This window comes from Triticum urartu, chromosome 2A (assembly GCF_056163025.1).
Source record: "Triticum urartu cultivar PI428250 chromosome 2A, HENAU_Tu73, whole genome shotgun sequence".
In the NCBI taxonomy this organism is placed as follows: domain Eukaryota; kingdom Viridiplantae; phylum Streptophyta; class Magnoliopsida; order Poales; family Poaceae; genus Triticum; species Triticum urartu.
The window spans coordinates 726,234,392-726,260,424 of record NC_141874.1 but is presented as its reverse complement, the minus strand read 5'-3'; the positions used below and the strand labels follow the sequence as shown (position 1 = coordinate 726,260,424).

The window sequence follows — 26,033 nt, the reverse complement described above, 5'->3', positions numbered from 1 at the left end:
TATGTTGAAATATTTTCATGACAAAACTGCTGACAATCCATCATTCCAATATGCACTACAGTTGGATTGTGAGGAGGATATAACCAACATATTCTGGGCTGATGCTAAAATGATCCAAATGTGCAGCAAGCCAATGACTTTCTTAGTTCTGCAAAACTGAAGAAAAAGGAGGTTTCATCTAAAAATTTAAGAAGAAAGCAAACTTGGTTTGATAAGTTACGTAAGGGGCGAAAGCAACCTAAATCAGTGGCAACAACAAAAAAAGAAGCAAAGGTCAGCTGCAGTATGTACTATCTGTTCTTATTCATTCCTAAACTAACAAAATGATTTTTCATTTACATGGACAGCAACAACAATAAACGAAAAAAGACAGTGTGCAGCCTCAAGTGCAAATGGAGAATGATGGCACAAACAAAGGAGGGAGTCCCATGGGAGAAAGTGAGAAGCGTCAAGAATACGATGCAATCGACAGCTTTACCAAGCTTTTGACAACTTCACGAGTTGACGATGATATCTTCATGATGATCTGATCTAGTATCTTCAAAGTTGCTAGGTAGTATTTTGGACAGGGTTAACTACAGTATTTTGGGGATTGACCAGTCTTTTTTGGCCTAAGTGTACAAGTGAAATGGCCTGCTTTTGTGTACTTGAATGATTACTCGACATTGGCATTTTTTGCTGTAGCATTTGGATGTTCTATGATGCAGCCTTTCAATGTCAAATGCCACTCTATATCTGTTTCATGAGTATTGTCAGTCAAAAATATGTATGTGCATGTATGATCTTTTTAGTTCAGCTAAGTGGAAGGTACAGCCAAATGATAACCTTGCTTCATGTATGTTGAAACGGCTATAGACCTATAGTTTATATATTCAGAAATGAAGATTAGATAGTTGGCATGTAATCTGTTTTAACTGAATCCTACGATGAGTCTTCTGTCGCTGCTGGGCTGCAAAACTGACCAAGTGCTGAGGGCTTTTGCCTTATGTGATATGGACCATTGGATCTGTTTTGGATGGAGATGAAGAGCCTAAAGTTGCAACGTAACTTCACCAAGTGAAGTCACTGGATCTCTCTCCGTCCTGTGGCACTGGGCGCATGCCTTCGCCTCCGGCTCCCACCGGATTTGCTGCCGCGCCGCCGAATCGCCGTGTCCGGACTGACCCTGACCGACGACGTGGGCATCGTCACCATGGCCGTCGTGGGCGGCCGGCGCCATGAAAGCGGACGGAAGAGCTACGGGCCAGGGTCCCGTGCGGGCGGCGACGGGTTGGCGCTGCTGTCTTCCCTGGATCTGGAACAGGGGGGCCGTGGGCTCGTCGAGCGCCGGCTCCGGCGCCGACGCATCACGCGGCGGCGAGGAGTCGATCCGGAGCGATTCCAAGGAGTCTTCGATGGGTACGTGATCCATGGCTTGTCCAGCGAATTATCCAGCACTACGCGGAACCGACGATCGAAGGGCACGTACCTGTGAAGAGATAGTTATATATACGCTGTCAGTTTTTTCACCCGACGTGCAAACCCTCACAAACAAATAATAGGGCAACACATGTTTATCTATCTCTGCAGAAAATTGTTTGTTTCTCAATCGTGGTGAAAATAAAAATAGAAAACACGGTAACCAGCCAACCATGGGAGGACACGTGTTGAAATCAATCGTGGAGCTTTTGCATACAAAAATATCTTCACAAAAATATATTCTCACAAAGAAAAACTAGAAAACGCGCTAACCAGACCACAATCATGGGAAATTGTGTTTTAGAGTACTTGATTGATTGTTTTTTTTTGCGAATATGATTGATTGAAATATTGGCTTAGTTTAGTTTATGATCCATAATACTCCAAATCCAGTTAGAACATACCGCTAGTGAGAAGCTGTGAAAAATATCCTCCCGCCTCCGGCGAGTGTCGTCTACCTAGGGCGACATGGGTGGTGTCCCGCTGTCGCCGTCAGGCCTCCGCTCATGCCTTCTTTCTGTCTCCACCGTTGGTGTCGACGTCGATGGGGAAAGCCCTCCCTGGCGATGGTAGGTGTCTGTGGGGCCTGCTCCATTCCTTCTTCTCCCTCCTCACGCGGTCCTCACCTCCTCCTGGTGCGTGGATCTCCGTTGACGCCCTTTACTGCCTCCGACACCACCTTGGACATCACACCTTCACGGATCCAACGGGCAGAAGCCAGATCTAGCCCTCTCACACCTAACTTGTTGGGGCTTGCGTCATTCCCTACCAGGGGCTGGTGGCTCGGTTGGGGTTTGCCCGGACCCGGACCCAGATCTAGCCTGGTTGGGCTGGGGTGCCGGCATGGTCTGGCCGCTAGCCGAAATTGCCTGTGGTTGATTGATGAGTGATATTTTTGTGCTCATCACTATTGTTTAAACCGGATAATCCCGGAATTTTCAAGAAAATCACTTCGGTATTCTTTATTTAGTGTGTACTAAGAATAATGAATGTGAGAGATCACAAAATCATTTGTTTAATATGGCTCCGTTGGAAGAGAGCCTAAACATGGAAAGGAATCATCACTACGGACGAAACAAAAAAATTAGTCGGAACGAGGAAGGAATTGGAGGTGTACCAGAAAAGCCAAAACACAAGACTACCTTTAGTATGAGCGCAAGGGCTCGTACCAAACGCCCACGGCTCCAAGAGGTCCAACCAACCAACCTTTATAAAGGGTCCAACATCAGAATCCCAGCAGGGAGAGCACCATTTGCGATATAGAACACGATAACCATCTTCTAACCCTAGCCACCGTCATTTCCCATCTCATCTACATAGCCGCAGCCACCATCATCACCGCGACAATCCCTCTTCAAGTTAGCCATACCTATAATCGTGTATCACATCCATCACTTATTATAAGACATATTATCAATAAAACATTCAAAATTATGTCTTTTTCAGTGAGTTCATCCTACAATCCAATCGCCATGTGTCGGTGCTAAAACCGACGGATTTTGGGTAGGGGGTCCCGAACTGCTGGTGTAGGAACAATGTTAATCGGAAACAAAGGGTGACGATGTTTACCCAGGTTCGGACCCTCTCGAAGAGGTAAAACCTTGCGTGCTGCTTTGCCTAGATGCACTATAATTTCATGGACTGCTTGCTGTAGCAAATTTTTAAGTTTTGTGCAGTGCAAAAATTATGCAATTACGCTATCAGATAACTTGTTTTAAGCAAGAAGATCGTGAGCCAGTAGTGCTTGCGCGGGATCGCATGAAGAAGGCTACAAGAAACTGCCCCAATCACGGGATGAAAGAATTGTTAATTCTTCATATGTTTTATGATGCTCTTACTCCCATGACAAAAACCATGCTTGAGACAACTGCGGGAGGAACTATTCGAAGAGAAAAAAATCTATAGGCAAATTTGAAGCTATTAGGTCCAGCCCTATGTAATTGTGGTTTAATCAACAATAAATCTGATTTGTTCAACATATTACTATGTGCATGCATTCAAACGTCGTTGAAATGTTTATTCCATCTGCTAGGTGCCTAACCCATCAAACTCTATGTTCTTATTGCGCACTAGGTGACGTACATCTTGCTTGGGTCAACCTAGGATAGCTAGCAAGCCTTCGGTCCTCCGACGGAGGTTAACTCTAGCAATTCGATCCAATCCTTTGTTTTTGACCTCATCACCAGTCAATCCAATTAGACGTTTTTATATATAATCTATAAGAGTGTGTCTAGGGCACATCTAGATATGCTTTATTTATTGCACATCTAAGTAAGTGAATCAAGCATAAAGAAAAAAAGAAAAAGAAAAAAAAATATGCATACAAATCTCAACGTAAGATCAATGACATAGGACTTAGATGTGCAATACTTATAGCACATCTAGATGTGCTTTAGCAAAACTGTTTTTGCATATAATCTATAAGGGTGTGTTTAGGGCACATCTAGATGTGCTCTATTTATTGCACATTTAAGTGAGTGAATCAAGCATAAAGAGAAAAAAAAAGAAAAAGAAAATATTCATACAAATCTCAACATAAGATCAATGACATAGGACTTAGATGTGCAATACCTATAGCACATCTAGATGTGCTAATCTAATAAAGATGATGAATCCAAGAAGCAACGCCGAAAGCGAGATTCTACGGCATCTCCGAAGAAACGAAAATGGAGATTCTACAACGCATTACACCCGAGAAAGAGACCTTTGCCTGTGAAAGTGAAACAGAGGAGGATCTGATATTCTGATTCTATATCTATAGCACTACAACGTGGGAAAGGTGTCTCGGATTCTATAGCCGCCACGACACGAGCCATGGACGCCGCCACGGGCACGGACGGAACGGCCAGCGGCGGCGTCTTCGTGCTCCTACTCCTCCTCGTCGCCGGTGTCTTCGCCGTCTATGTTCGGCTGGGGCGACGGCGGGGGGACGGGAGCAGCAGCGCGCCGAGCCCGCCGTCGCTGCCGCTGCTCGGCCACCTGCACCTGCTCAAGAAGCCGCTGCACCGCTCGCTGGCCGCGCTCGCCGGGCCGGCGCCGCTCCTGTCGCTGCGGCTTGGCGCGACAAGGGCGCTGGTTGTGTCCACGCACGCGGCGGCCGAGGAGTGCTTCACGGCGCACGACGCGGCGCTGGCAGGCCGGCCGCGGATGCTCGCCGGGGAGATTCTCGGCTACGGGCGCACCACAATTGTCTGGGCCTCCCACGGGGCCCACTGGCGCGGCCTGCGCCGGTTCCTTGCCGTCGAGCTCTTCTCGGCTTCCCGCGTCGCCGCTCTCGCCACCGACCGCCACGCCGAGGTCGCGTCCCTCGTCAAGAACCTGCTCCACGACGCCACCGCCAGCGCCGGGGGTGGGGCAAGGACCATCACGCTCCGGCCCCGGCTCTTTGAGCTGGTGCTTAACGTGATGCTGCGCGCGCTCACCGCGCGCCGGCATGCCGGCGACGTGGGCAGGATCCAGGAGATCATCGAGGAGACGTTTGCGGCGACCGGCGCTCCCAGCTTCGGGGACTTCTTCCCGGCGCTTCGCTGGGTCGACCGTCTCCGCGGTGTCGAGGCGGCGCTTGCAAGCCTGCAGGCAAGGCGCGACGCGTTCGTCACTGGCCTCATCGATGATCAACGGCGAATGTCCAACGCACGTAGCCAAGAAGACGTAGACAAGAAGGGCGTCATCGACGTGCTCCTGGAGCACCAAGAAACCGATCCCGAGTATTACAGCGACACCGTCGTCAAAGGCATCGTCTTGGTGAGTAGAGTAGCTAGCATATTTTGCAAACTGCATGCGTGCCATTTTGGCGATCTGTGACAGCAACATGATTGTCATATCCACGCTGACTGACATTCAGGTACTGCTCACTGCCGGCACCGACACATCGGCGCTGACCACCGAGTGGGCGATGGCGCTACTGATGACGCACCCGGCGGCGATGGCGAAGGCGAGGGCCGAGATAGACGCCGTTGTCGGCATGGGCCGGCTGGTCGACGAGTCGGACCTAGCCAACCTACCTTACCTGCAGTGTGTTGTCAAGGAGACCCTTCGGATCTGCCCCGTCGGCCCGATCATCCCGGCGCACGAGGCCATGGAGGACTGCACCGTGGGTGGCTTCGGTGTCCGGCGCGGCACGATGATCCTCGTGAACGCATGGGCGGTCCACAGGGATACCAATGTGTGGGACGCGTCGGAAGAGTTCAGGCCGGAGCGGTTCTGGGGCAGAGACACGGTCACCACGCCCATGCTGCCGTTCGGGCTTGGCCGGAGGCGATGCCCCGGGGAGGGCCTCGCGATGCGCCTTGTTGGCTTCACTCTGGCAACGCTCGTGCAGTGCTTTGAGTGGGATGTTGGTGAAGGTGACACCGTCGACATGGCCGAAGGTGCTGGGCTGTCAATGCGGATGGCGACGCCGTTGGCGGCTGTCTGTCGGCCCCGGGAGTTTGTCAAGAGTGTGCTCTCTGCTTCCGCTTGATGGACTGCGAACGGGTCTCTGAAGGAAAAGAAACGAAAACTTGGAGTCGACTTCCCTTGTTTAGACGATACTGAACTTTAGAATGTTTAGCATTATTGCTGAACTTTACTGTCTTAGTCTGTTTTATTATAAGAAGACTTTTTACTGTCTTAGTTTCTTTATGACTTGTGGATCTGCATTATGACTCAATATTGTTCAGGGATGGTATAAGCCAAAAAAACCAAAGTGGAAAAGTCAAGAAAAGCCCAAACAAAAGGTGAAAATACAAAGGTGAACATGGATCCACGCGCACCCACGTGAATAGTAAATTCAAAAAATTTACTAGGAAAATTGAAAAAAAATCTAAAGTGTTGGGGTAACAAACTTGGCCGATCATTCTGCTCACGTGTGAAGTTTCATAAAGTATTCACACCCGTGATATTCTTAGTGAAGAAAATATGATTGAAACCTTACTATTCATTAAATAGTGTTTCTTAATATAGCTTCGATTTTGTCATTTTTGCCAGAATAATAAGGATGTAATTTCTTTGTCATACGCTGGTATATCGGTTGACTAAGCATGTTACAAAAAATATTCAGATTTTTTGATTTTTTTCTAGTATTTTTTTTCAATTTACTATTCATAAGATATGCGCGTGGAATCATGTTCACCAAATCAGCGTCCCAAATAAAGGGCTCTATTTGTTTGGGTTTATGCTTCTGGTTTCGCAACGTTTTCATTTTAGCCTAAAAGCCAAAAAAGCTCCTAAATAGGGGCTTTTGGCTTTGGCTTTGGTTAAGTCTGATCTTAATAAGTGTTTACTAAATATAAGAATATTATTTTTAATACAGTCACATTGGTATAAGCAGATAATTACATATTAACATATTGAAATATTGTCGAGTATCGCATCTAGCAACTCGCCAACTCTCAGAAAGAGCGGATCGTACATAGGCGGATAGGAGGCGGCCGTGACTTCCCTTTGTGTGCCGCGAACGCCACCGAGGGAGGGAGTGTTGGGTTTCGTAATAATTTCAAAAAAAATTCCTACGCACACGCAAGGATCATGGTGATGCATAGCAACGAGAGGGGGAGAGTGTGATCTACGTACCCTTGTAGATCGACAACGGAAGCGTTAACTTGGTTGATGTAGTCGTACGTCTCCACGGCCCGACCGATCAAGCACCGAAACTACGGCACCTCCGAGTTCTAGCACACGTTCAGCTCGATGACGATCCTCGGACTCCGATCCAGCAAAGTGTCGGGGAAGAGTTCCGTCAGCACGACGGCGTGGTGACAATCTTGATGTACTACCGTCGCAGGGCTTTGCCTAAGCACCGCTACAATATTATCGAGGACTATGGTGGAAGGGGGCACCGCACACGGCTAAGAATATGATCATGTGGATCAACTTGTGTCTCTAGGGGTGCCCCTTGACTCCGTATATAAAGGCTCAAAGGGGGGGAGCTGGCCGGCCAAGAGGTGGCGCGCCAGGAGGAGTCCTACTCCTTCCGGGAGTAGGACTCCCCCCTTTCCTAGTTGGAATAGGATTCGCGGAGGTTGGAAAAGAGGAGAGAGAGGAGGAAGGGGGGCCGGCCCCCTCTCCTTGTCCTATTCGGACCAAAGGGGGGGAGGGGTGCACGGCCCATCTCTGGCCACCTCTCCTCTCTTCCACTAAGGCCCACTAAGGCCCATATACCTCCCGGGGGGTTCCGGTAACCTCCCGGTAATCCGGTAAAATCCCGATTTCACCCGGAACGCTTCCGATATCCAAATATAGGCTTCCAATATATCAATCTTTATGTCTCGAGAATTTCGAGACTCCTCATCATGTCCGTGATCACATCCGGGACTCCGAACAAACTTCAGTACATCAAAATGCATAAACTCATAATATAACTGTCATCGTAACCTTAAGCGTGCGGACCCTACGGGTTCGAGAACAATGTAGACATGACCGAGACACGTCTCCGGTGAATAACCAATAGCGGAACCTGGATGCTCATATTGGCTCCTACATATTCTACGAAGATCTTTTATCGGTCAGACCGCATAACAACATACGTTGTTCCCTTTGTCATCGGTATGTTACTTGCCCGAGATTCGATCGTCGGTATCCAATACCTAGTTCAATCTCGTTACTGGCAAGTCTCTTTACTCGTTCCGTAATACATCATCCCGCAACTAACTCATTAGTTGCAATGCTTGGAAGGCTTCAGTGATGTGCATTACCGAGAGGGCCCAGAGATACCTCTCCGACAATCGGAGTGACAAATCCTAATCTCGAAATACGCCAACCCAACATGTACCTTTGGAGACACCTGTAGAGCTCCTTTATAATCACCCAGTTACGTTGTGACGTTTGGTAGCACACAAAGTGTTCCTCCGGCAAACGGGAGTTGCATAATCTCATAGTCATAGGAACATGTATAAGTCATGAAGAAAGCAATAGCAACATACTAAACGATCGGGTGCTAAGCTAATGGAATGGGTCATGTCAATCAGATCATTCAACTAATGATGTGATCCCGTTAATCAAATGACAACTCTTTGTCCATGGTTAGGAAACATAACCATCTTTGATTAACGAGCTAGTCAAGTAGAGGCATACTAGTGACACTCTGTTTGTCTATGTATTCACACATGTATTATGTTTCCGGTTAATACAATTCTAGCATGAATAATAAACTTTTATCATGATATAAGGAAATAAATAATAACTTTATTATTGCCTCTAGGGCATATTTCCTTCAGTCTCCCACTTGCACTAGAGTCAATAATCTAGATTATACTGTAATGATTCTAACACCCATGGAGCCTTGGTGCTGATCATGTTTTGCTCTTGGAAGAGGCTTAGTGAACGGGTCTGCTACATTCAGATCCGTATGTATCTTGCAAAACTCTATGTCTCCCACCTGGACTAGATCCCGGATGGAATTGAAGCGTCTCTTGATGTGCTTGGTTCTCTTGTGAAATCTGGATTCCTTTGCCAAGGCAATCGCACCAGTATTGTCACAAAAGATTTTCATTGGACTCGAAGCACTAGGTATGACACCTAGATCGGATATGAACTCCTTCATCCAGACTCCTTCGTTTGCTGCTTCCGAAGCAGCTATGTACTCCGCTTCACATGTAGATCCCGCCACGACGCTTTGTTTAGAACTGCACCAACTGACAGCTCCACCGTTTAATGTAAACACGTATCCGGTTTGCGATTTAGAATCGTCCGGATCAGTGTCAAAGCTTGCATCCACGTAACCGTTTACGATGAGCTCTTTGTCACCTCCATATACGAGAAACATATCCTTAGTCCTTTTAAGGTACTTCAGGATGTTCTTGACCGCTGTCCAGTGATCCACTCCTGGATTACTTTGGTAACTCCCTGCTAGACTTATAGCAAGGCACACATCAGGTCTGGTACACAGCATTGCATACATGATAGAGCCTATGGCTGAAGCATAGGGAACATCTTTCATTTTCTCTCTATCTTCTGTAGTGGTCGGGCATTGAGTCTGACTCAACTTCACACCTTGTAACACAGGCAAGAACCCTTTCTTTGCTTGATCCATTTTGAACTTCTTCAAAACTTTGTCAAGGTATGTGCTTTGTGAAAGTCCAATTAAGCGTCTTGATCTATCTCTATAGATCTTAATGCCTAATATGTAAGCAGCTTCACCGAGGTCTTTCATTGAAAAACTCTTATTCAAGTATCCCTTTATGCTATCCAGAAATTCTATATCATTTCCAATCAGTAATATGTCATCCACATATAATATCAGAAATGCTACAGAGCTCCCACTCACTTTCTTGTAAATACAGGCTTCTCCGAAAGTCTGTATAAAACCAAATGCTTTGATCACACTATCAAAGCGTTTATTCCAACTCCGAGAGGCTTGCACCAGTCCATAAATGGATCGCTGGAGCTTGCACACTTTGTTAGCTCCCTTTGGATCGACAAAACCCTCTGGTTGCATCATATACAACTCTTCTTCCAGAAATCCATTCAAGAATGCAGTTTTGACATCCATCTGCCAAATTTCATAATCATAAAATGCGGCAATTGCTAACATGATTCGGACAGAATTAAGCATCGCTACGGGTGAGAAGGTCTCATCGTAGTCAATCCCTTGAACTTGCCGAAACCCTTTTGCGACAAGTCGAGCTTTGTAGACAGTAATATTACCGTCGGCGTCAGTCTTCTTCTTGAAGATCCATTTATTCTCAATTGCTTGCCGATCATTGGGCAAGTCAACCAAAGTCCACACTTTGTTCTCATACATGGATCCCATCTCAGATTTCATGGCTTCAAGCCATTTTGCGGAATCTGGGCTCACCATCGCTTCTTCATAGTTCGTAGGTTCATCATGATCTAGTAGCATGACTTCCAGAACAGGATTACCGTACCACTCTGGCGCGGATCTCACTCTGGTTGATCTACGAGGTTCAGTAGTGTCTTGTTCTGAAGTTTCATGATCATTATCATTAACTTCCTCACTAATTGGTGTAGGTGTCACAGAAACATTTTTCTGTGATGCACTACTTTCCAATAAGGGAGCAGGTACAGTTACCTCGTAAAGTTCTACTTTCCTCCCACTCACTTCTTTCGAGAGAAACTCCTTCTCCAGAAAGTTTCTGAACTTAGCAACAAAAGTCTTGCCTTCGGATATGTGATAGAAGGTGTATCCAATAGTCTCTTTTGGATATCCTATGAAGACACATTTCTCCAATTTGGGTTCGAGCTTATCAGGTTGAAGCTTTTTCACATAAGCATCGCAGCCCCAAACTTTCAGAAACGACAACTTTGGTTTCTTGCCAAACCATAGTTCATAAGGCGTCGTCTCAACGGATTTTGATGGTGCCCTATTTAACGTGAATGCGGCCGTCTCCAAAGCATAACCCCAAAACGATAGCGGTAAATCAGTAAGAGACATCATAGATCGCACCATATCTAGTAAAGTACGATTACGACGTTCCGACACACCATTACGCTGTGGTGTTCCGGGTGGCGTGAGTTGCAAAACTATTCCGCATTGTTTCAAATGTACACCAAACTCTTAACTCAAATATTCTCCTCCACGATCAGATCGTAGAAACTTTATTTTCTTGTTATGATGATTTTCAACTTCACTCTGAAATTCTTTGAACTTTTCAAACATTTCAGACTTATGTTTCATTAAGTAGATATACCCATATCTGCTTAAGTCATCTGTGAAGGTGAGAAAATAACGATATCCGCCACGAGCCTCAATATTCATCGGACCACATACATCTGTATGTATCATTTCCAACAAATCTGTTGCTCTCTCCATAGTACCGGAGAACGGCGTTGTCACGACCGGTTTTCCAATAAAAATGTTTATTGAGAAACCAATCTTTTTAGTCCAGTATGAGAAAAATCCTCCTTACCGGTAGACAAATTCTTGATACAATAAGCCAGTAGCATAAAATATATTACAGGGTTGAGCTACGGTTGCTCAACCAAATTATTACAAGCACGCCAATAATTATACATAACGGCGGACATGACACAGTGGTGTGGAGGCATACTACTGACTCGTGGATAGGGTGGTGGTGGAAAAACACAGCGGGGAGTGAGATACATGACTCTAAAACTGGCATCTCATCGAGCGTCGAGGTGAGGCTCGATGAATTTATTTGGTAGCGGAAGCGGATATAATACAGTGACCAAATCCAGGGTCGCACGAGACTGACTGGGATTCCTCTAGGCGTCGGACTCGCTATCAAATTCTTCATCCATGAGATCGCCTTCGTCAGCATCTGGCCAAATCAACAAGCCAGGTGAGTACTTTGAAAGTACTCGCAAGACAGTTCGGACGTAAGATATAACAAATGCATGCATGGATGCGTCATGATTAATTTTAACAGTGGCACATTAATTCGTAAAAACAAGACAGGTAAAAAGGGGGTCGGCGGTAGTCCGCTCGAAAACCCAACAAAATACTGTAAACCCAATCGGGTGTCTGAAGCGGCACCTCGATAGGAAGATAAATAAATAAATCACGCTGCAGTCGGGCGTCTAGGCGACACCACATAAAGGGCTTTAAAAGAAATGCCACAGTCGGGCGTCTGGGCGACGCCACATAAAGGGCTTTAAAAGAAATGCCACAGTCGGGCGTCTAAACGACGCCACATAAAGGGCTTTAAAAGAAATGCCACAGTCGGACGTCTGAGCGACATCGCAGAAAGGGCTTTCATTGAAAGTAAAATATAACAATGCCACGGTCGGACGTCTGAGCGACATCACAGAAAGGGCTTTTATTGAAAGTAAATAATAACAATGCCACAGTCGGACGTCTGAGCGACATCACAGAAAGGGCTTTTATTGAAAGTAAATAATAACAATGCCACCGTCGGACGTCTGAGCGACATCACAAAAAGGGCTTTTATTCACAAGTAAATGATACTCATAATAAATATTCAATTCATGAAAATAAACGGGTTAGTCCATCCACAGGAATAAACATTTAACCGGACTTAGCACTCATGTGATTCACCGGAGTATCTGTCATCAAAACTGACATTTGTCAGGATAAGATAATACCGAACTTGGACATGGAATAGATGATTCAAAGGAAGGTATGACTCTGCAGAGTTTGTACAAAAAATTTCCCACAGCCAACGGATTTCCGTAGTCATGAAGGACTAGTTCCGTTTACGGTATTTCGGAAGAAAACACAGCTAACCAGTACACACCCATCCTACCTCTCGACGCCAGGAATCACCCTAGACATCGTCCAAGAAAAACTTTTGAGACGGGGAGATCACAATCTCGAATAGCATGGGATCAAATTTATATACGCGCGCTCTAAGGGGTGCCCCCCTCTCGGTCCCAACCGGAAACACCCATGCCCCCTGACCTGATGACTGGCTTTAATCCAGGGCCATGGAACCATCATCACGGCCTCTCCTTTTTGGTGTGTACCAGGAAAGCGGTTTGCAACTTACTAAGCTATATTCCTTGCGGAAAACATGTGGTAGTACAGGGAAGGAAGAATGGAAGGAACTGGACTGATACGGGTTGTCACTGAAGTCATATAGTCTGGCATAAGACTGGCATGCTACAACACTGCCATCTTACCCATCCTCATGCCAACACATGGCCATGCATACTCACATCCATCCACTTATGGATTTTCGAAACTCACTTGCCTCATCATTGCATGTAACATGACATTCGTCGGTATGCTCATCAACATGCCATGAAACTACTTAATGCAAACATGCCAAAACAATCATCATATCAAAAGTTCAAACATGCTTGCCTGGTTCAGAGTAGTCGGAGCCTAGCTCGGTGAAATTCGCGGTCCCGTCACCTCCTTCGGTATCTACGGCATAAAGAAAATATACGCGCTATCGTGAATACCGTGAGGTGCACAAAAATTTCTCCAAATATTTTTCAAATAAATCTGATAAAAAACTAGACAAAATTTTAAGGAGAACAGAAAAAGAATCAATCAAAAATACTTTTCTGTTAAAAAGTTATAAGGGTTTTAGTCCAGGGACTCATCTGTAATGAAACAGAAAGTTCCCAGGGGCTAACTTATAAAAACAGAAAATGATTCGAATAAGAATGCGCCGGCCCAGCGGGAAAACGCATTTGGCAGAAAACGTTTTCAGAAAACGGTTCGCTTAGAAAGGACAGAGAGGCTGACAGGCGGGTCCCGCCCGTCAGGTTTGAATTTTCAAACAGGGCGGCAGAGCTCGACGGTGCCCGAGAGCCGCGGTGGTCGCCGGCGGTGATCCACGGCGAGGCAGGGAGATCGGAGAGTACCTCCGTGTTCAGGGCGCCATTCCGCGTCGGTTGGTGGTGGTGGTGGTCGCCGGTGAGTACCACGTCGACGGCGAGCCTTGCTCCGGCGGACGGCGGTTCGGGTGGTCGAGGGCCTCGTCGGAGAGAGCGGAGCAAATCGAGACGGAGGCCGAGGCGGATCGGGGCGGCCGGAGCTGGGGGAGGAGACCTCCTCGAGGTCCCCCTGTTGGCCTGGCGGGGTGCTGGTGAGATGCAGAGGGGGTGTGTGCTCGAGAGCGAGCTCGGGAGCCCTTTTTATAGGCGGTCCGAGGCGGTGGCCGTGAACGGAGTTCTCCGGCGAAGTTTACGGCGGCGCAGGGCATTGGTCGGGGAGGTTTAGGGGTTGAGCGCCGTCGTGGGGGTTCACTGGGTCCGTTTAGGTGCTAAACGAGCCAGGATTGGGTGCTTTGGGCGAGCTCGACGGAACGGGGCGGCGCGGGCCCATCGGCGGCAGGGAGCACGTTCCGTGCTTGCCGGGCCACGGCGACGGTGCCACGGGCGTGCGCTGGCATGGCAGGGACACGCGGAGAGCCAGGGGGTGTTGGGCGGCGCCGGGTGGCGTGGCAAGCGGGCTCGGGCCCTCGCTGGCCGCCACGGGTGGCGCAGCCACCGCAGAAACCTCTGACGCCGGCGAGGCTCGTCGCCACCGACGCCAGGAATCGGCCAAGCATGCGTGCGGGGTGCTGGCCAAGGGGAAGAGGCCGCGAGCATCGTGCCAGGGCGCACTGTGGCCGTGTGACTGAAATCTGACGAAGAGAAACGACACTGAACCCTGAAGTTAACTGAAGATGAACAGAAACAGTGCCTGCAAGGTGTTCGACAGAATGATCTAGGCATCTAGGGATTTTTCCTTGAGCTGAAACTTGGTGGGGTGGCCTCTCATTGCACCAGGAGGCTGCTTGAATTTTTGTGGAATTTTTGGAGAATAGGAGATATGAATTTCACCAAATTTGGCAAATCTGGTCCAAACTTGCAGAGAGTGAAATTTGAAATTTTTGAAAAGAAGAAGAGTGGATCAAGATGGTTCTAGGTTGTGGGTACCAAGGACTATCCAGGGAAGTTGATTTGAGGTAAAAAATCAAAGGCAATGAGGTACTTGCTTTGAAAATCACTCAGGCTCAAAATAATTGGCAGAAATGATTTGAGAGATAAAATAATTGAAATAAAATCCAAAACTTGTTTGGACTTGTTGAGATAGAGAATCTAGATTGTCCAAAGGTGGAGGGAAGGATCTTGAGAAGATTTACTATAGAGGACATGGTAAAACCATGGGTGGTTTCAAGATAAGAAAAACCTCAAAATTCACAAAGTTCTTTTTATAAGAAAAAGAATAATTTCCAAAAATATACTTTGAGAAGGGAACCATCAGAGAAGGAGTTTTTAAATGATCAAACACCATAGTTTGAAGAAGGTACAAAAATAAAATCCTTGCCAAAGAAGTTTTTAAGAGGAAGGTTTTCTGGAAAAAATTTAAATGGCCTCTTTTCAAAAACCAACAAAGTTTTTGCCGAAAAACCAAATAAAATTTTTTTTGGAGTGTCACAGGCGTTTTAGTCATCTTGCCCATGAGGCACGGTTCGCAAGTACCAAGTGATTCATAATCAAGTGGTTCCAAAAGTCCATCAGTATGGAGTTTCTTCATGCGCTTTACACCGATATGACCTAAACGGCAGTGCCACAAATAAGTTGCACTATCATTATCAACTCTGCATCTTTTGGCTTCAACATTATGAATATATGTGTCACTACTATCAAGATTCAATAAGAATAGACCATTCTTCAAGGGTGCATGACCATAAAAGATATTACTCATATAAATAGAACAACCATTATTCTCTGATTTAAATGAATAACCGTCTCGCATCAAACAAGATCCAGATATAATGTTCATGCTTAACGCTGGCACCAAATAACAATTATTTAGGTCTAATATTAATCCCGAAGGTAGATGTAGAGGTAGCGCGCCGACTGCGATCACATCGACTTTGGAACCGTTTCCCACGCGCATCGTCACCTCGTCCTTAGCCAATCTTCGCTTAATCCGTAGTCCCTGTTTCGAGTTGCAAATATTAGCAACAGAACCAGTATCAAATACCCAGGTGCTACTGCGAGCATTAGTAAGGTACACATCAATAACATGTATATCACATATACCTTTGTTCACCTTGCCATCCTTCTTATCCGCCAAATACTTGGGGCAGTTCCGCTTCCAGTGACCAGTCTGCTTGCAGTAGAAGCACTCAGTTTCAGGCTTAGGTCCAGACTTGGGTTTCTTCTCTTGAGCAGCAACTTGCTTGCTGTTCTTCTTGAAGTTCCCCTTCTTCTTCCCTTTTCCATTTTTCTTGAAACTAGTGGTCTTGTTGACCATCAACACTTGGTGCTCCTTCTTGATTTCTACCTCCGCAGCTTTCAGCATTGCGAAGAGCTCGGGAATAGTCTTATTCATCCCTTGCATATTATAGTTCATCACGAAGCTCTTGTAGCTTGGTGGAAGTGATTGGAGAATTCTGTCAATGACGCTATCATCCGGAAGATTAACTCCCAGTTGAATCAAGTGATTACAATACCCAGACATCTTGAGTATATGCTCACTGACAGAACTGTTCTCCTCCATCTTGCAGCTATAGAACTTATTGGAGACTTCATATCTCTCAATCTGGGCATTTGCTTGAAATATTAACTTCAACTCCTGGAACATCTCATATGCCCCATGACGTTCAAAACGTCGTTGAAGTCCCGGTTCTAAGCCGTAAAGCATGGCACATTGAACTATCGAGTAGTCATCAGCTTTGCTCTGCCAGACGTTCATAACATCTGGTGTTGCTCCAGCAGCAGGCCTGGCACCCAGCGGTGCTTGCAGGACGTAATTCTTCTGTGCAGCAATGAGGATAATCCTCAAGTTACGGACCCAGTCCGTGTAATTGCTACCATCATCTTTCAACTTTGCTTTCTCAAGGAACGCATTAAAATTCAACGGAACAACAGCACGGGCCATCTATCTACAATCAAACATACATAAGCAAGATACTATCAGGTACTAAGTTCATGATAAATTTACATTCAATTAATCATATTACTTAAAGAAATCCCACTTAGATAGACATCCCTCTAACCCTCTAAGTGATTACGTGATCCAAGTCAACTAAACCATGTCCGGTCATCACGTGAGATGGAGTAGTTTCATTGGTGAACATCACTATGTTGATCATATCTACTATATGATTCACGCTCGACCTTTCGATCTCCGTGTTCCGAGGCCATATCTGTATATGCTTGGCTCGTCAAGTATAACCTGCGTATTCTGCGTGTGCAACTGTTTTGCACCCGTTGTATTTGAACGTAGAGCCTATCACACCCGATCATCACGTGGTGTCTCAGCACGAAGAACTTTCGCAACGGTGCAAACTCAGGGAGAACACTTCTTGATAATTAGTGAGAGATCATCTTATAATGCTACCGTCAATCAAAGCAAGATAAGATGCATAAAAGATAAACATCACATGCAATCAATATAAGTGATATGATATGGCCATCATCATCTTGTGCTTGTGATCTCCATCCTCGAAGCACCGTCGTGATCACCATCGTCACCGGCGCGACACATTGATCTCCATCGTAGCATCGTTGTCGTCTCGCCAATCTCATGCTTCCACGACTATCGCTACCGCTTAGTGATAAAGTAAAGCATTACAACGCGATTGCATTGCATACAATAAAGTGACAACCATATGGCTCCTTCCAGTTGCCGATAACTCGGTTACAAAACATGATCATCTCATACAATAAAATTTAGCATCATGTCTTGACCATATCACATCACAACATGCCCTGCAAAAACAAGTTAGACGTCCTCTACTTTGTTGTTGAAAGTTTTACGTGGCTGCTACGGGCTTAAGCAAGAACCAATCTTACCTACGCATCAAAACCACAACGATAGTTTGTCAAGTTGGTGCTGTTTTAACCTTCGCAAGGACCGGGCGTAGCCACACTCGGTTCAACTAAAGTTGGAGAAACTGTCACCCGCTAGCCACCTTTGTGCAAAGCACGTCAGGAGAACCGGTCTCGCGTAAGCGTACGCGTAATGTCGGTCTGGGCCGCTTCATCCAACAATACCGCCGAACCAAAGTATGACATGCTGGTAAGCAGTATGACTTATATCGCCCACAACTCACTTGTGTTCTACTCGTGCATATAACATCAACACATAAAACCTAGGCTCTGATGCCACTTTTGGGTTTCGTAGTAATTTCAAAAAATTTCCTACGCACATGCAAGGATCATGGTGATGCATAGCAACGAGAGGGGGAGAGTGTGATCTACGTACCCTTGTAGATCGACAACGGAAGCGTTAACTTGGTTGATGTAGTCGTACGTCTCCACGGCCCGACCGATCAAGCACCGAAACTACGGCACCTCCGAGTTCTAGCACACGTTCAGCTCGATGACGATCCCCGGACTCCGATCCAGCAAAGTGTCGGGGAAGAGTTCCGTCAGCACAACAGCGTGGTGACGATCTTGATGTACTACCGTCGCAGGGCTTCGCCTAAGCACAACTACAATATTATCGAGGACTATGGTGGAAGGGGGCACCGCACATGGCTAAGAATATGATCACGTGGATCAACTTGTGTCTCTAGGGGTGCCCCTTGCCTCCGTATATAAAGGCTTAAAGGGGGGAGCTGGCCGGCCAAGAGGTGGCGCACCAGGAGGAGTCCTACTCCTTCCGGGAGTAGGACTCCCCCCCCCTTTCCTAGTTGGAATAGGATTCGCGGAGGGGGGAAAAGAGGAGAGAGAGGAGGAAGGGGGCCGGCCCCCTCTCCTTGTCCTATTCGGACCAAAGGGGGGGAGGGGCGCGCGGCCCATCTCTGGCCACCTCTCCTCTCTTCCACTAAGGCCCACTAAGGCCCATATACCTCCCGGGGGGTTCCGGTAACCTCCCGGTAATCCGGTAAAATCCCGATTTCACCCGGAACGCTTCCGATATCCAAATATAGGCTTCCAATATATCAATCTTTATGTCTCGACCATTTCGAGACTCCTCGTCATGTCCGTGATCACATCCGGGACTCCGAACAAACTTCGGTACATCAAAATGCATAAACTCATAATATAACTGTCATCGTAACCTTAAGCGTGCGGACCCTACGGGTTCGAGAACAATGTAGACATGACCGAGACACGTCTCCGGTCAATAACTAATAGCGGAACCTGGATGCTCATATTGGCTCCTACATATTCTACGAAGATCTTTTATCGGTCAGACCGCATAACAACATACGTTGTTCCCTTTGTCATCGGTATGTTACTTGCCCGAGATTCGATCGTCGGTATCCAATACCTAGTTCAATCTCGTTACTGGCAAGTCTCTTTACTCGTTCCGTAATACATCATCCCGCAACTAACTCATTAGTTGCAATGCTTGCAAGGCTTCGGTGATGTGCATTACCGAGAGGGCCCAGAGATACCTCTCCGACAATCGGAGTGACAAATCCTAATCTCGAAATACGCCAACCCAACATGTACCTTTGGAGACACCTGTAGAGCTCCTTTATAATCACCCAGTTACGTTGTGACGTTTGGTAGCACACAAAGTGTTCCTCCGGCAAACGGGAGTTGCATAATCTCATAGTCATAGGAACATGTATAAGTCATGAAGAAAGCAATAGCAACATACTAAACGATCGGGTGCTAAGCTAATGGAATGGGTCATGTCAATCAGATCATTCAACTAATGATGTGATCCCGTTAATCAAATGACAACTCTTTGTCCATGGTTAGGAAACATAACCATCTTTGATTAACGAGCTAGTCAAGTAGAGGCATACTAGTGACACTCTGTTTGTCTATGTATTCACACATGTATTATGTTTCCGGTTAATACAATTCTAGCATGAATAATAAACTTTTATCATGATATAAGGAAATAAATAATAACTTTATTATTGCCTCTAGGGCATATTTCCTTCAGGGAGAACCTCAGATCTGTGCGTCGGGTTGAGGGAGATGCTACAGACGCCAGCGAAGTCACATTTGAATAAGTTTCCTCGGCTTCCGTTCACAGTCAGGCGGTGCTTTTACCTTCATCTAGGAGCCATCGGGGTGGGGGATCCCCAGATCTCGTCGATGTCGCTAGCTATGGTGTGTGGAGGTCAACTAACACTGGCCGGTTTGGTCCTCGTATGGACGGTGATTGTGTGAAGACGGAAATTCTTCTTCCACCTCGTCGGTATAATGCTTTTTGTTCTCCACCTTTTCATTGTGTTGCTGTTGGAGGGATGTCCTGTTTTTCCCAAGCGGTTGGCCCGGCCGCGGCACTGGAACCGGATCCTAGTTCTATTTTATCTGGAAGGGACATATAGCAGTACTCAAAGCTACATATGGCAAAGGTTGGTGCAGGCGTGTTGGATGCATATGTGTGTCCTGCTACCTCTTGAGCACTGCGTTGGTTTCCCTTAAAGAGGAAAGGGTGATGCAGTAAATTAGCGTAAGTATTTCCCTCAGTTTTTGAGAACCAAGGTATCAATCCAGTAGGAGACTACACGCAAGTCCCTCATACCTACATAAACAAATAAGAACCTCGCAACCAACGCGATAAAGGGGTTGTCAATCCCTTCACGGTCACTTACGAGAGTGAGATCTGATAGAGATAATAATAATAAGATAAATATTTTTGGTATTTTTATGATATAGATTGAAAGTAAAGATTGTGAAATTAAATAGATTGGAAACTTATATGATAAAAGATAGACCCGGGGGCCATAGGTTTCACTAGTGGCTTCTCTCAAGATAGCATAAGTATTACAGTGGGTGAATAAATTACTGTCGAGCAATTGATAGAAAAGTGCATAATTATGAGAATATCTAGGCATGATCATGTATATATGCATCATGTACGCGACAAGTAGACCGAAACGATTCTGCATCTACTACTATTACCCCACACATCGACCGCTATCCAGCATGCATCTAGAGTATTAAGTTCATAAGAACAGAGTAACGCATTAAGCAAGATGACATGACGTAGAGGGATAAACTCAAGCAATATGATATAAACCCCATCTTTTTATCCTTGATGGCAATAATACAATACATGCCTTGCTGCCCATGCTGTCATTGAGAAAGGACACCGCAAGATTGAACCCAAAGCTAAACACTTCTCCCATTGCAAGAAAGATCAATCTAGTAGGCCAAACCAAACTGATAATTCGAAGAGACTTGCAAAGATAATTAAATCATACATATAAGAATTCAGAGAAGAACCAAATATTGTTCATAGATAATCTTGATCATAAACCCACAATTCATCGGATCCCGACAAACACACCATAAAAAGAGTTACATCGAATAGATCTCCAAGAAGATCGAGGAGAACTTTGTATTGAGATCCAAAGAGAGACAAGAAGTCATCTAGCTAATAACTATGGACCCGAAGGTCTGAGGTAAACTACTCACACATCATCGGAGAGGCTATGGTGTTGACGTAGAAGCCCTCAGTGATTGATTCCTCCTCCGACGGAGCTCCGGAAAAGGCCCCAAGATGGAATCTCTTGGGTACAGAAGGTTGCGGCGGTGGAAATAGGGTTTCGTGGTGCTCCTGGATGTTTTCGGGGTCTATGGGTATATATAGGAGGAAGAAGTAGGTCGGTGGAGCTACGAGGGGCCCACGAGGGTGGGGGCGCGCCTAGGGGCAGGCGCGCCTCCCTACCTTGTGGCCTCCTCGTTGATTTCTTGACGTCCACTCCAAGTCCCCTGGATCACGTTTGTTCCAAAAATAACTCTCCCGAAGGTTTCATTCCGTTTGGATTCCGTTTGATATTCTTTTTCTGCGAAACACTGAAATAGGCAAAAACAACAATTTGCACTGGGCCTTGGGTTAGTAGGTTAGTCCCAAAAATAATATAAAAGTGTATAAATAAGCCCATTAACATCCAAAACAGATAATACAATAGCATGGAGAAATCGAAAATTATAGATACGTTGGAGACGTATCAAGCATCCCTAAGCTTAATTCCTGCTCGTCCTCGAGTAGGTAAATGATAAAAAAAGAATTTTTGATGTGGAATGCCTACCTAGCATATTTCTCAATGTAATTTTCTTTATTGTGGCATGAATGTTCAATCCGAAAGATTCAAGACAAAAGTTTAATATTGACATAAAAATAATAATACTTCAAGCATACTAACTAAGCAATCATGTCTTCTCAAAATAACATGGCAAAAGAAAGTTCATCCCTACAAAATCATATAGTTTGGTCATGCTCCATTTTCGTCACGCAAGAATGCTCTCATCATGCACAACCCCGATGACAAGCCAAGCAATTGTTTCATACTTTAGTAATCTCAAACTTTTTTCAACTTTCACGCAATACATGAGCGTGAGCCATGGATACAACACTATGGGTGGAATAAAATATGATGATGGAGGTTATGTGGAGAAGACAAAAAAGGAGAGAGTCTCACATCGACGAGGCTAATCAATGGGCTATGGAGATGCCCATCAATTGATGTCAATGCAAGGAGTAGGGATTGCCATGCAACAGATGCACTAGAGCTATAAATGTATGAAAGCTCAACAAAAGAAACTAAGTGGGTGTGCATCCAACTTGCTTGCTCATGAAGATCTAGGGCATTTGAGGAAGCCCATTGTTGGAATATAAAAGCCAAGTGCTATAATGAAAAATTCCCACTAGTATATGAAAGTGACAAAACAAGAGACTCTCTATCATGAAGATCATGGTGCTACTTTGAAGCACAAGTGTGGAAAAAGAGGATAGTAGCATTGTCCCTTTTTATTTCTTTTTTCTTTTTTTGCTTTTTGGGACTTTCTTTTTTTTATTTGGCCTTTTTTGGGACAATGCTCTATTAATGATGATCATCACACTTCTATTTATTTACAACTCGATTCTAGAACAAAATATGACTCTATATGAATGCCTCCTGCGGTGTATCGGGAAGGGCAATGAATCAAGAGTGACATGTATGATAAATTATGCATGGTGGCTTTGCCACAAATACGATGTCAACTACATGATCATGCAAAGCAATATGACAATGATGAAGCGTGTCATAAATGAAACGGTGGAAAGTTGCATGGCAATATATCTCGGAATGGCTATGGAAATGCCATAATAGATAGGTATGGTGGCTGTTTTGAGGAAGATATAAGGAGGCTTATGTGTGACAGAGCGTATCATATCACGGGGTTTGGATGCACCGGCGAAGTTTGCACCAACTCTCAAGGTGAGAAAGGGCAATGCACGGTACCGAAGAGGCTAGCAATGATGGAAGGTGAGAGTGCGTATAATCCATGGACTCAACATTAGTCATAAAGAACTCACATACTTATTGCAAAGATCTACAAGTCATCAAAAATCAAGCACTACGCACATGATCCTAGGGGTATAGATTGGTAGGAAAAGGCCAACGCTTGTCCCCGACCGCCACTCATAAGGAGGACAATCAAATAACACCTCATGTTTCAAATTTGTTACACAAGGTTACCATACGTGCATGCTACGGGACTTGCAATCTTCAACACAAGTATTTCTCAAATTCACAACTAATCAACTAGCACACTCTAATATCACAATCTTTATATCTCAAAACAATTATCAAGTATCAAACTTCTCATAGTATTCAATGCACTTTCTATGATAGTTTTTATTATACCCATCTTGGATGCCTATCATATTAGGACTATTTTATAACCAAGGCAAATTACCATGCTGTTCTAAAGGACTCTAAAAATAATATAAGTGAAGCATGAGAGATCAATAATTTCTATAAAATAAAACTACCACCGTGCTCTAAAAGATATAAGTGAAGCACTAGAGCAAAATTATCTAGCTCAAAAGATATAAGTGAAGCACATAGAGTATTCTAATAAATTCCAATTCAAGTGTGTCTCTTCCAAAAAGTGTGTACAGCAAGGATGATTGTGTTAGACTAAAAACCAAAGACTCAAATCATACAAGACGCTCCAAGCAAAACACATATCATGTGGTGAATAAAAATATAGCCTCAAGTAAAGTTACCGATAGAAGAAGATGAAAGAGGGGATGCCTTCCGGGGCATCCCCAAGATTAGGCTTTTGGTTGTCCTTGAATTTTATCTTGGGGTGCATTGGGCATCCCCTAGCTTAGGCTCTTGCCACTCCTTATTCCATAATCCATCAAATCTTTACCCAAAACTTAAAAACTTCACAACACAAAACTTAAACAGAAAATCTCATGAGCTCCGTTAGTATAAGAAAACAAACCACCACTTAAGGTACTGTAATGAACTCAATCTTTATTTATTTTGGTTTTACACCTACTGTATTCCAACTTCTCTATGGTTCATAACCTCCGATACTAGCCATAGATTCATCAAAATAAGCAAACAACACACGAAAAACAGAATCTGTCAAAAACAGAACAGTCTGTAGTAATATGTAGGTTTCGAATACTTATGTAACCCCAAAAATTCATAAATAAATTTCTGGACGTGAGTAATTTATCTATTAATCATCTGCAAAAATAATCAACCTAATCGCACTCTTCAGTAAAAAATGGCAGCAAATCTCGTGAGCGCTAAAGTTTCTGTTTTTTACAGCAAGATTGCAAAGACTTCCCCCAAGTCTTCCAAAGGTTCTACTTGGCACAAACACTAATTAAAAGCATAAAACCACATCTAAACAGAGGCTAGATGAATTATTTATTACTAAACAGGAACAAAAAGCAAGAAACAAAAATAAAATTGGGTTGCCTCCCAACATGCGCTATCGTTTAATGCCCCTAGCTAGGCATCTATAATTTTAACGATGCTCACATGAAAGATAGCAATTGAAACACAAAGAGAGCATCATAAAATACGTGACAAACACATCTAAGTCTAACATACTTCCTATGCATAGGCATCTTATAGGCAAACAAATTATCAAGGCAAACAAAAACTAGCATATGTAAGGAAGCGGAAAGAAACAATAGCAATCTCAACATAACGAGAGGTAATTTAGTAACATGAAAATTTCTACAACCATATTTTCCTCTCTCATAATAATTACATGAAGGATCATGAGAAAATTTAACAATATAGCTATCACAAAACATATTCTTAACACGATCCACATGTATGCAAAGTTGACACTCTTCCAAAATAGTGGGATTAACGTTAACTAAAGTCATGACCTCTCCAAACCCACTTTTATCAAAAACTTCATAAGATTGAACATTCTCCAAATATGTGGGATCTAAAGTTGACACTCTTCCAAACCCAATTTCAATATTATTGCAAACATTATTATCAATCTCATATTCATCATGGGGCTTAAATAAATTTTCAAGATCAAAAGAAGAATCACCCCAATCATGGTCACTGCAACAAACAGTACTGAAAGGATCGATATAGTTGACTAGAGGGGGGGGGGGTGAATAGGAAACTAACAATTTTTAGCCTTTTATTTATCAATTTAAAGTTTGCATCAAGGTAGGTTGTTTAGATATGCAACTAGGTGAGCAACCTATATGATGCAACAACAACAAGCACACAAGAAAAGAGATGCAACGCAATATAAGCTTGCACAAGTAAAGGTACGCCATAACCAAGAGTGGAGCCGGTGAAGACGAGGAGGTGTTATTGAAGTTTCTCCCCTTTAAGGGGAAGTACGTCTCTGTTGGAGCGGTGTGGAGGCACAATGCTCCCCAAGAAGCCACTAGGGCCACCGTATTCTCCTCATGCCCTCACACAATGCGAGATGTCGTGATTCCACTATTGGTGCCCTTGGAGGCGGCGACCGAACCTTTACAAACAAGGTTGGGGCTATCTCCACAACGTAATTGGAGGCTCCCAATGACACCACGAAGCTTCACCACAATGGACCATGGCTCCGTGGTGACCTCAACCATCTAGGGTGCTCAAACACCCAAGAGTAACAAGATCCGCTAGGTATTAGTGGGGGAATCAAATTTCTCTTGGTGGAAGTGTAGATCGGGGCCTTCTCAACCAATCCCGAGCAAATCAACAAGTTTGATTTGCTAGGGAGAGAGATCGGGCGAAAATGGAGCTTGGAGCAACAATGGAGCTTTTGGGGGAAGAGGTGAGTCAACTTTGGAGAAGAAGACCCCCTTTTAATGAGGGGGGGAACAATCCAACCATTAACCCCCAAAACAGCCCCACAGAGGGCGGTACTACCGCAGGGGGTAGCGGTACTACCGCTGGGACCAGCGGTACTACCGCTCCCCCTCGTGGTACTGTCGTGCAGTCTGGGAGGGCTAGCGTATGAGCAGGAGTCAGACCCAGTGTGGTACTGCCGCGGTGGTAGGGCGATACTACCGCTCTTGAGCG

General features: G+C 45.0%; 1 protein-coding gene across 1 annotated transcript; it reads left to right on the top strand.

The window, feature by feature from the left end:
- The first annotated feature begins 4,049 nt into the window (after positions 1 to 4,049).
- LOC125538259 (cytochrome P450 81Q32-like) lies at positions 4,050 to 6,077 on the top strand. Its single transcript, XM_048701534.2, has 2 exons — positions 4,050 to 5,202; positions 5,303 to 6,077. The coding sequence occupies exons 1-2, from the start codon at positions 4,273 to 4,275 to the stop codon at positions 5,918 to 5,920; spliced, it is 1,548 nt and encodes a 515-aa protein (XP_048557491.2). The 5' UTR covers positions 4,050 to 4,272; the 3' UTR covers positions 5,921 to 6,077.
- Positions 6,078 to 26,033: the final 19,956 nt, after the last annotated feature.

Excerpts from the sequence above, each read along its gene's own strand:
- LOC125538259 (XM_048701534.2), top strand. The coding sequence starts at position 4,273 with ATGGACGCCGCCACGGGCACGGACGGAACGGCCAGCGGCGGCGTCTTC. Across the intron at positions 5,203-5,302 it reads TCGTCAAAGGCATCGTCTTG|GTACTGCTCACTGCCGGCAC; the intron begins GTGAGTAGAGTA and ends ACTGACATTCAG.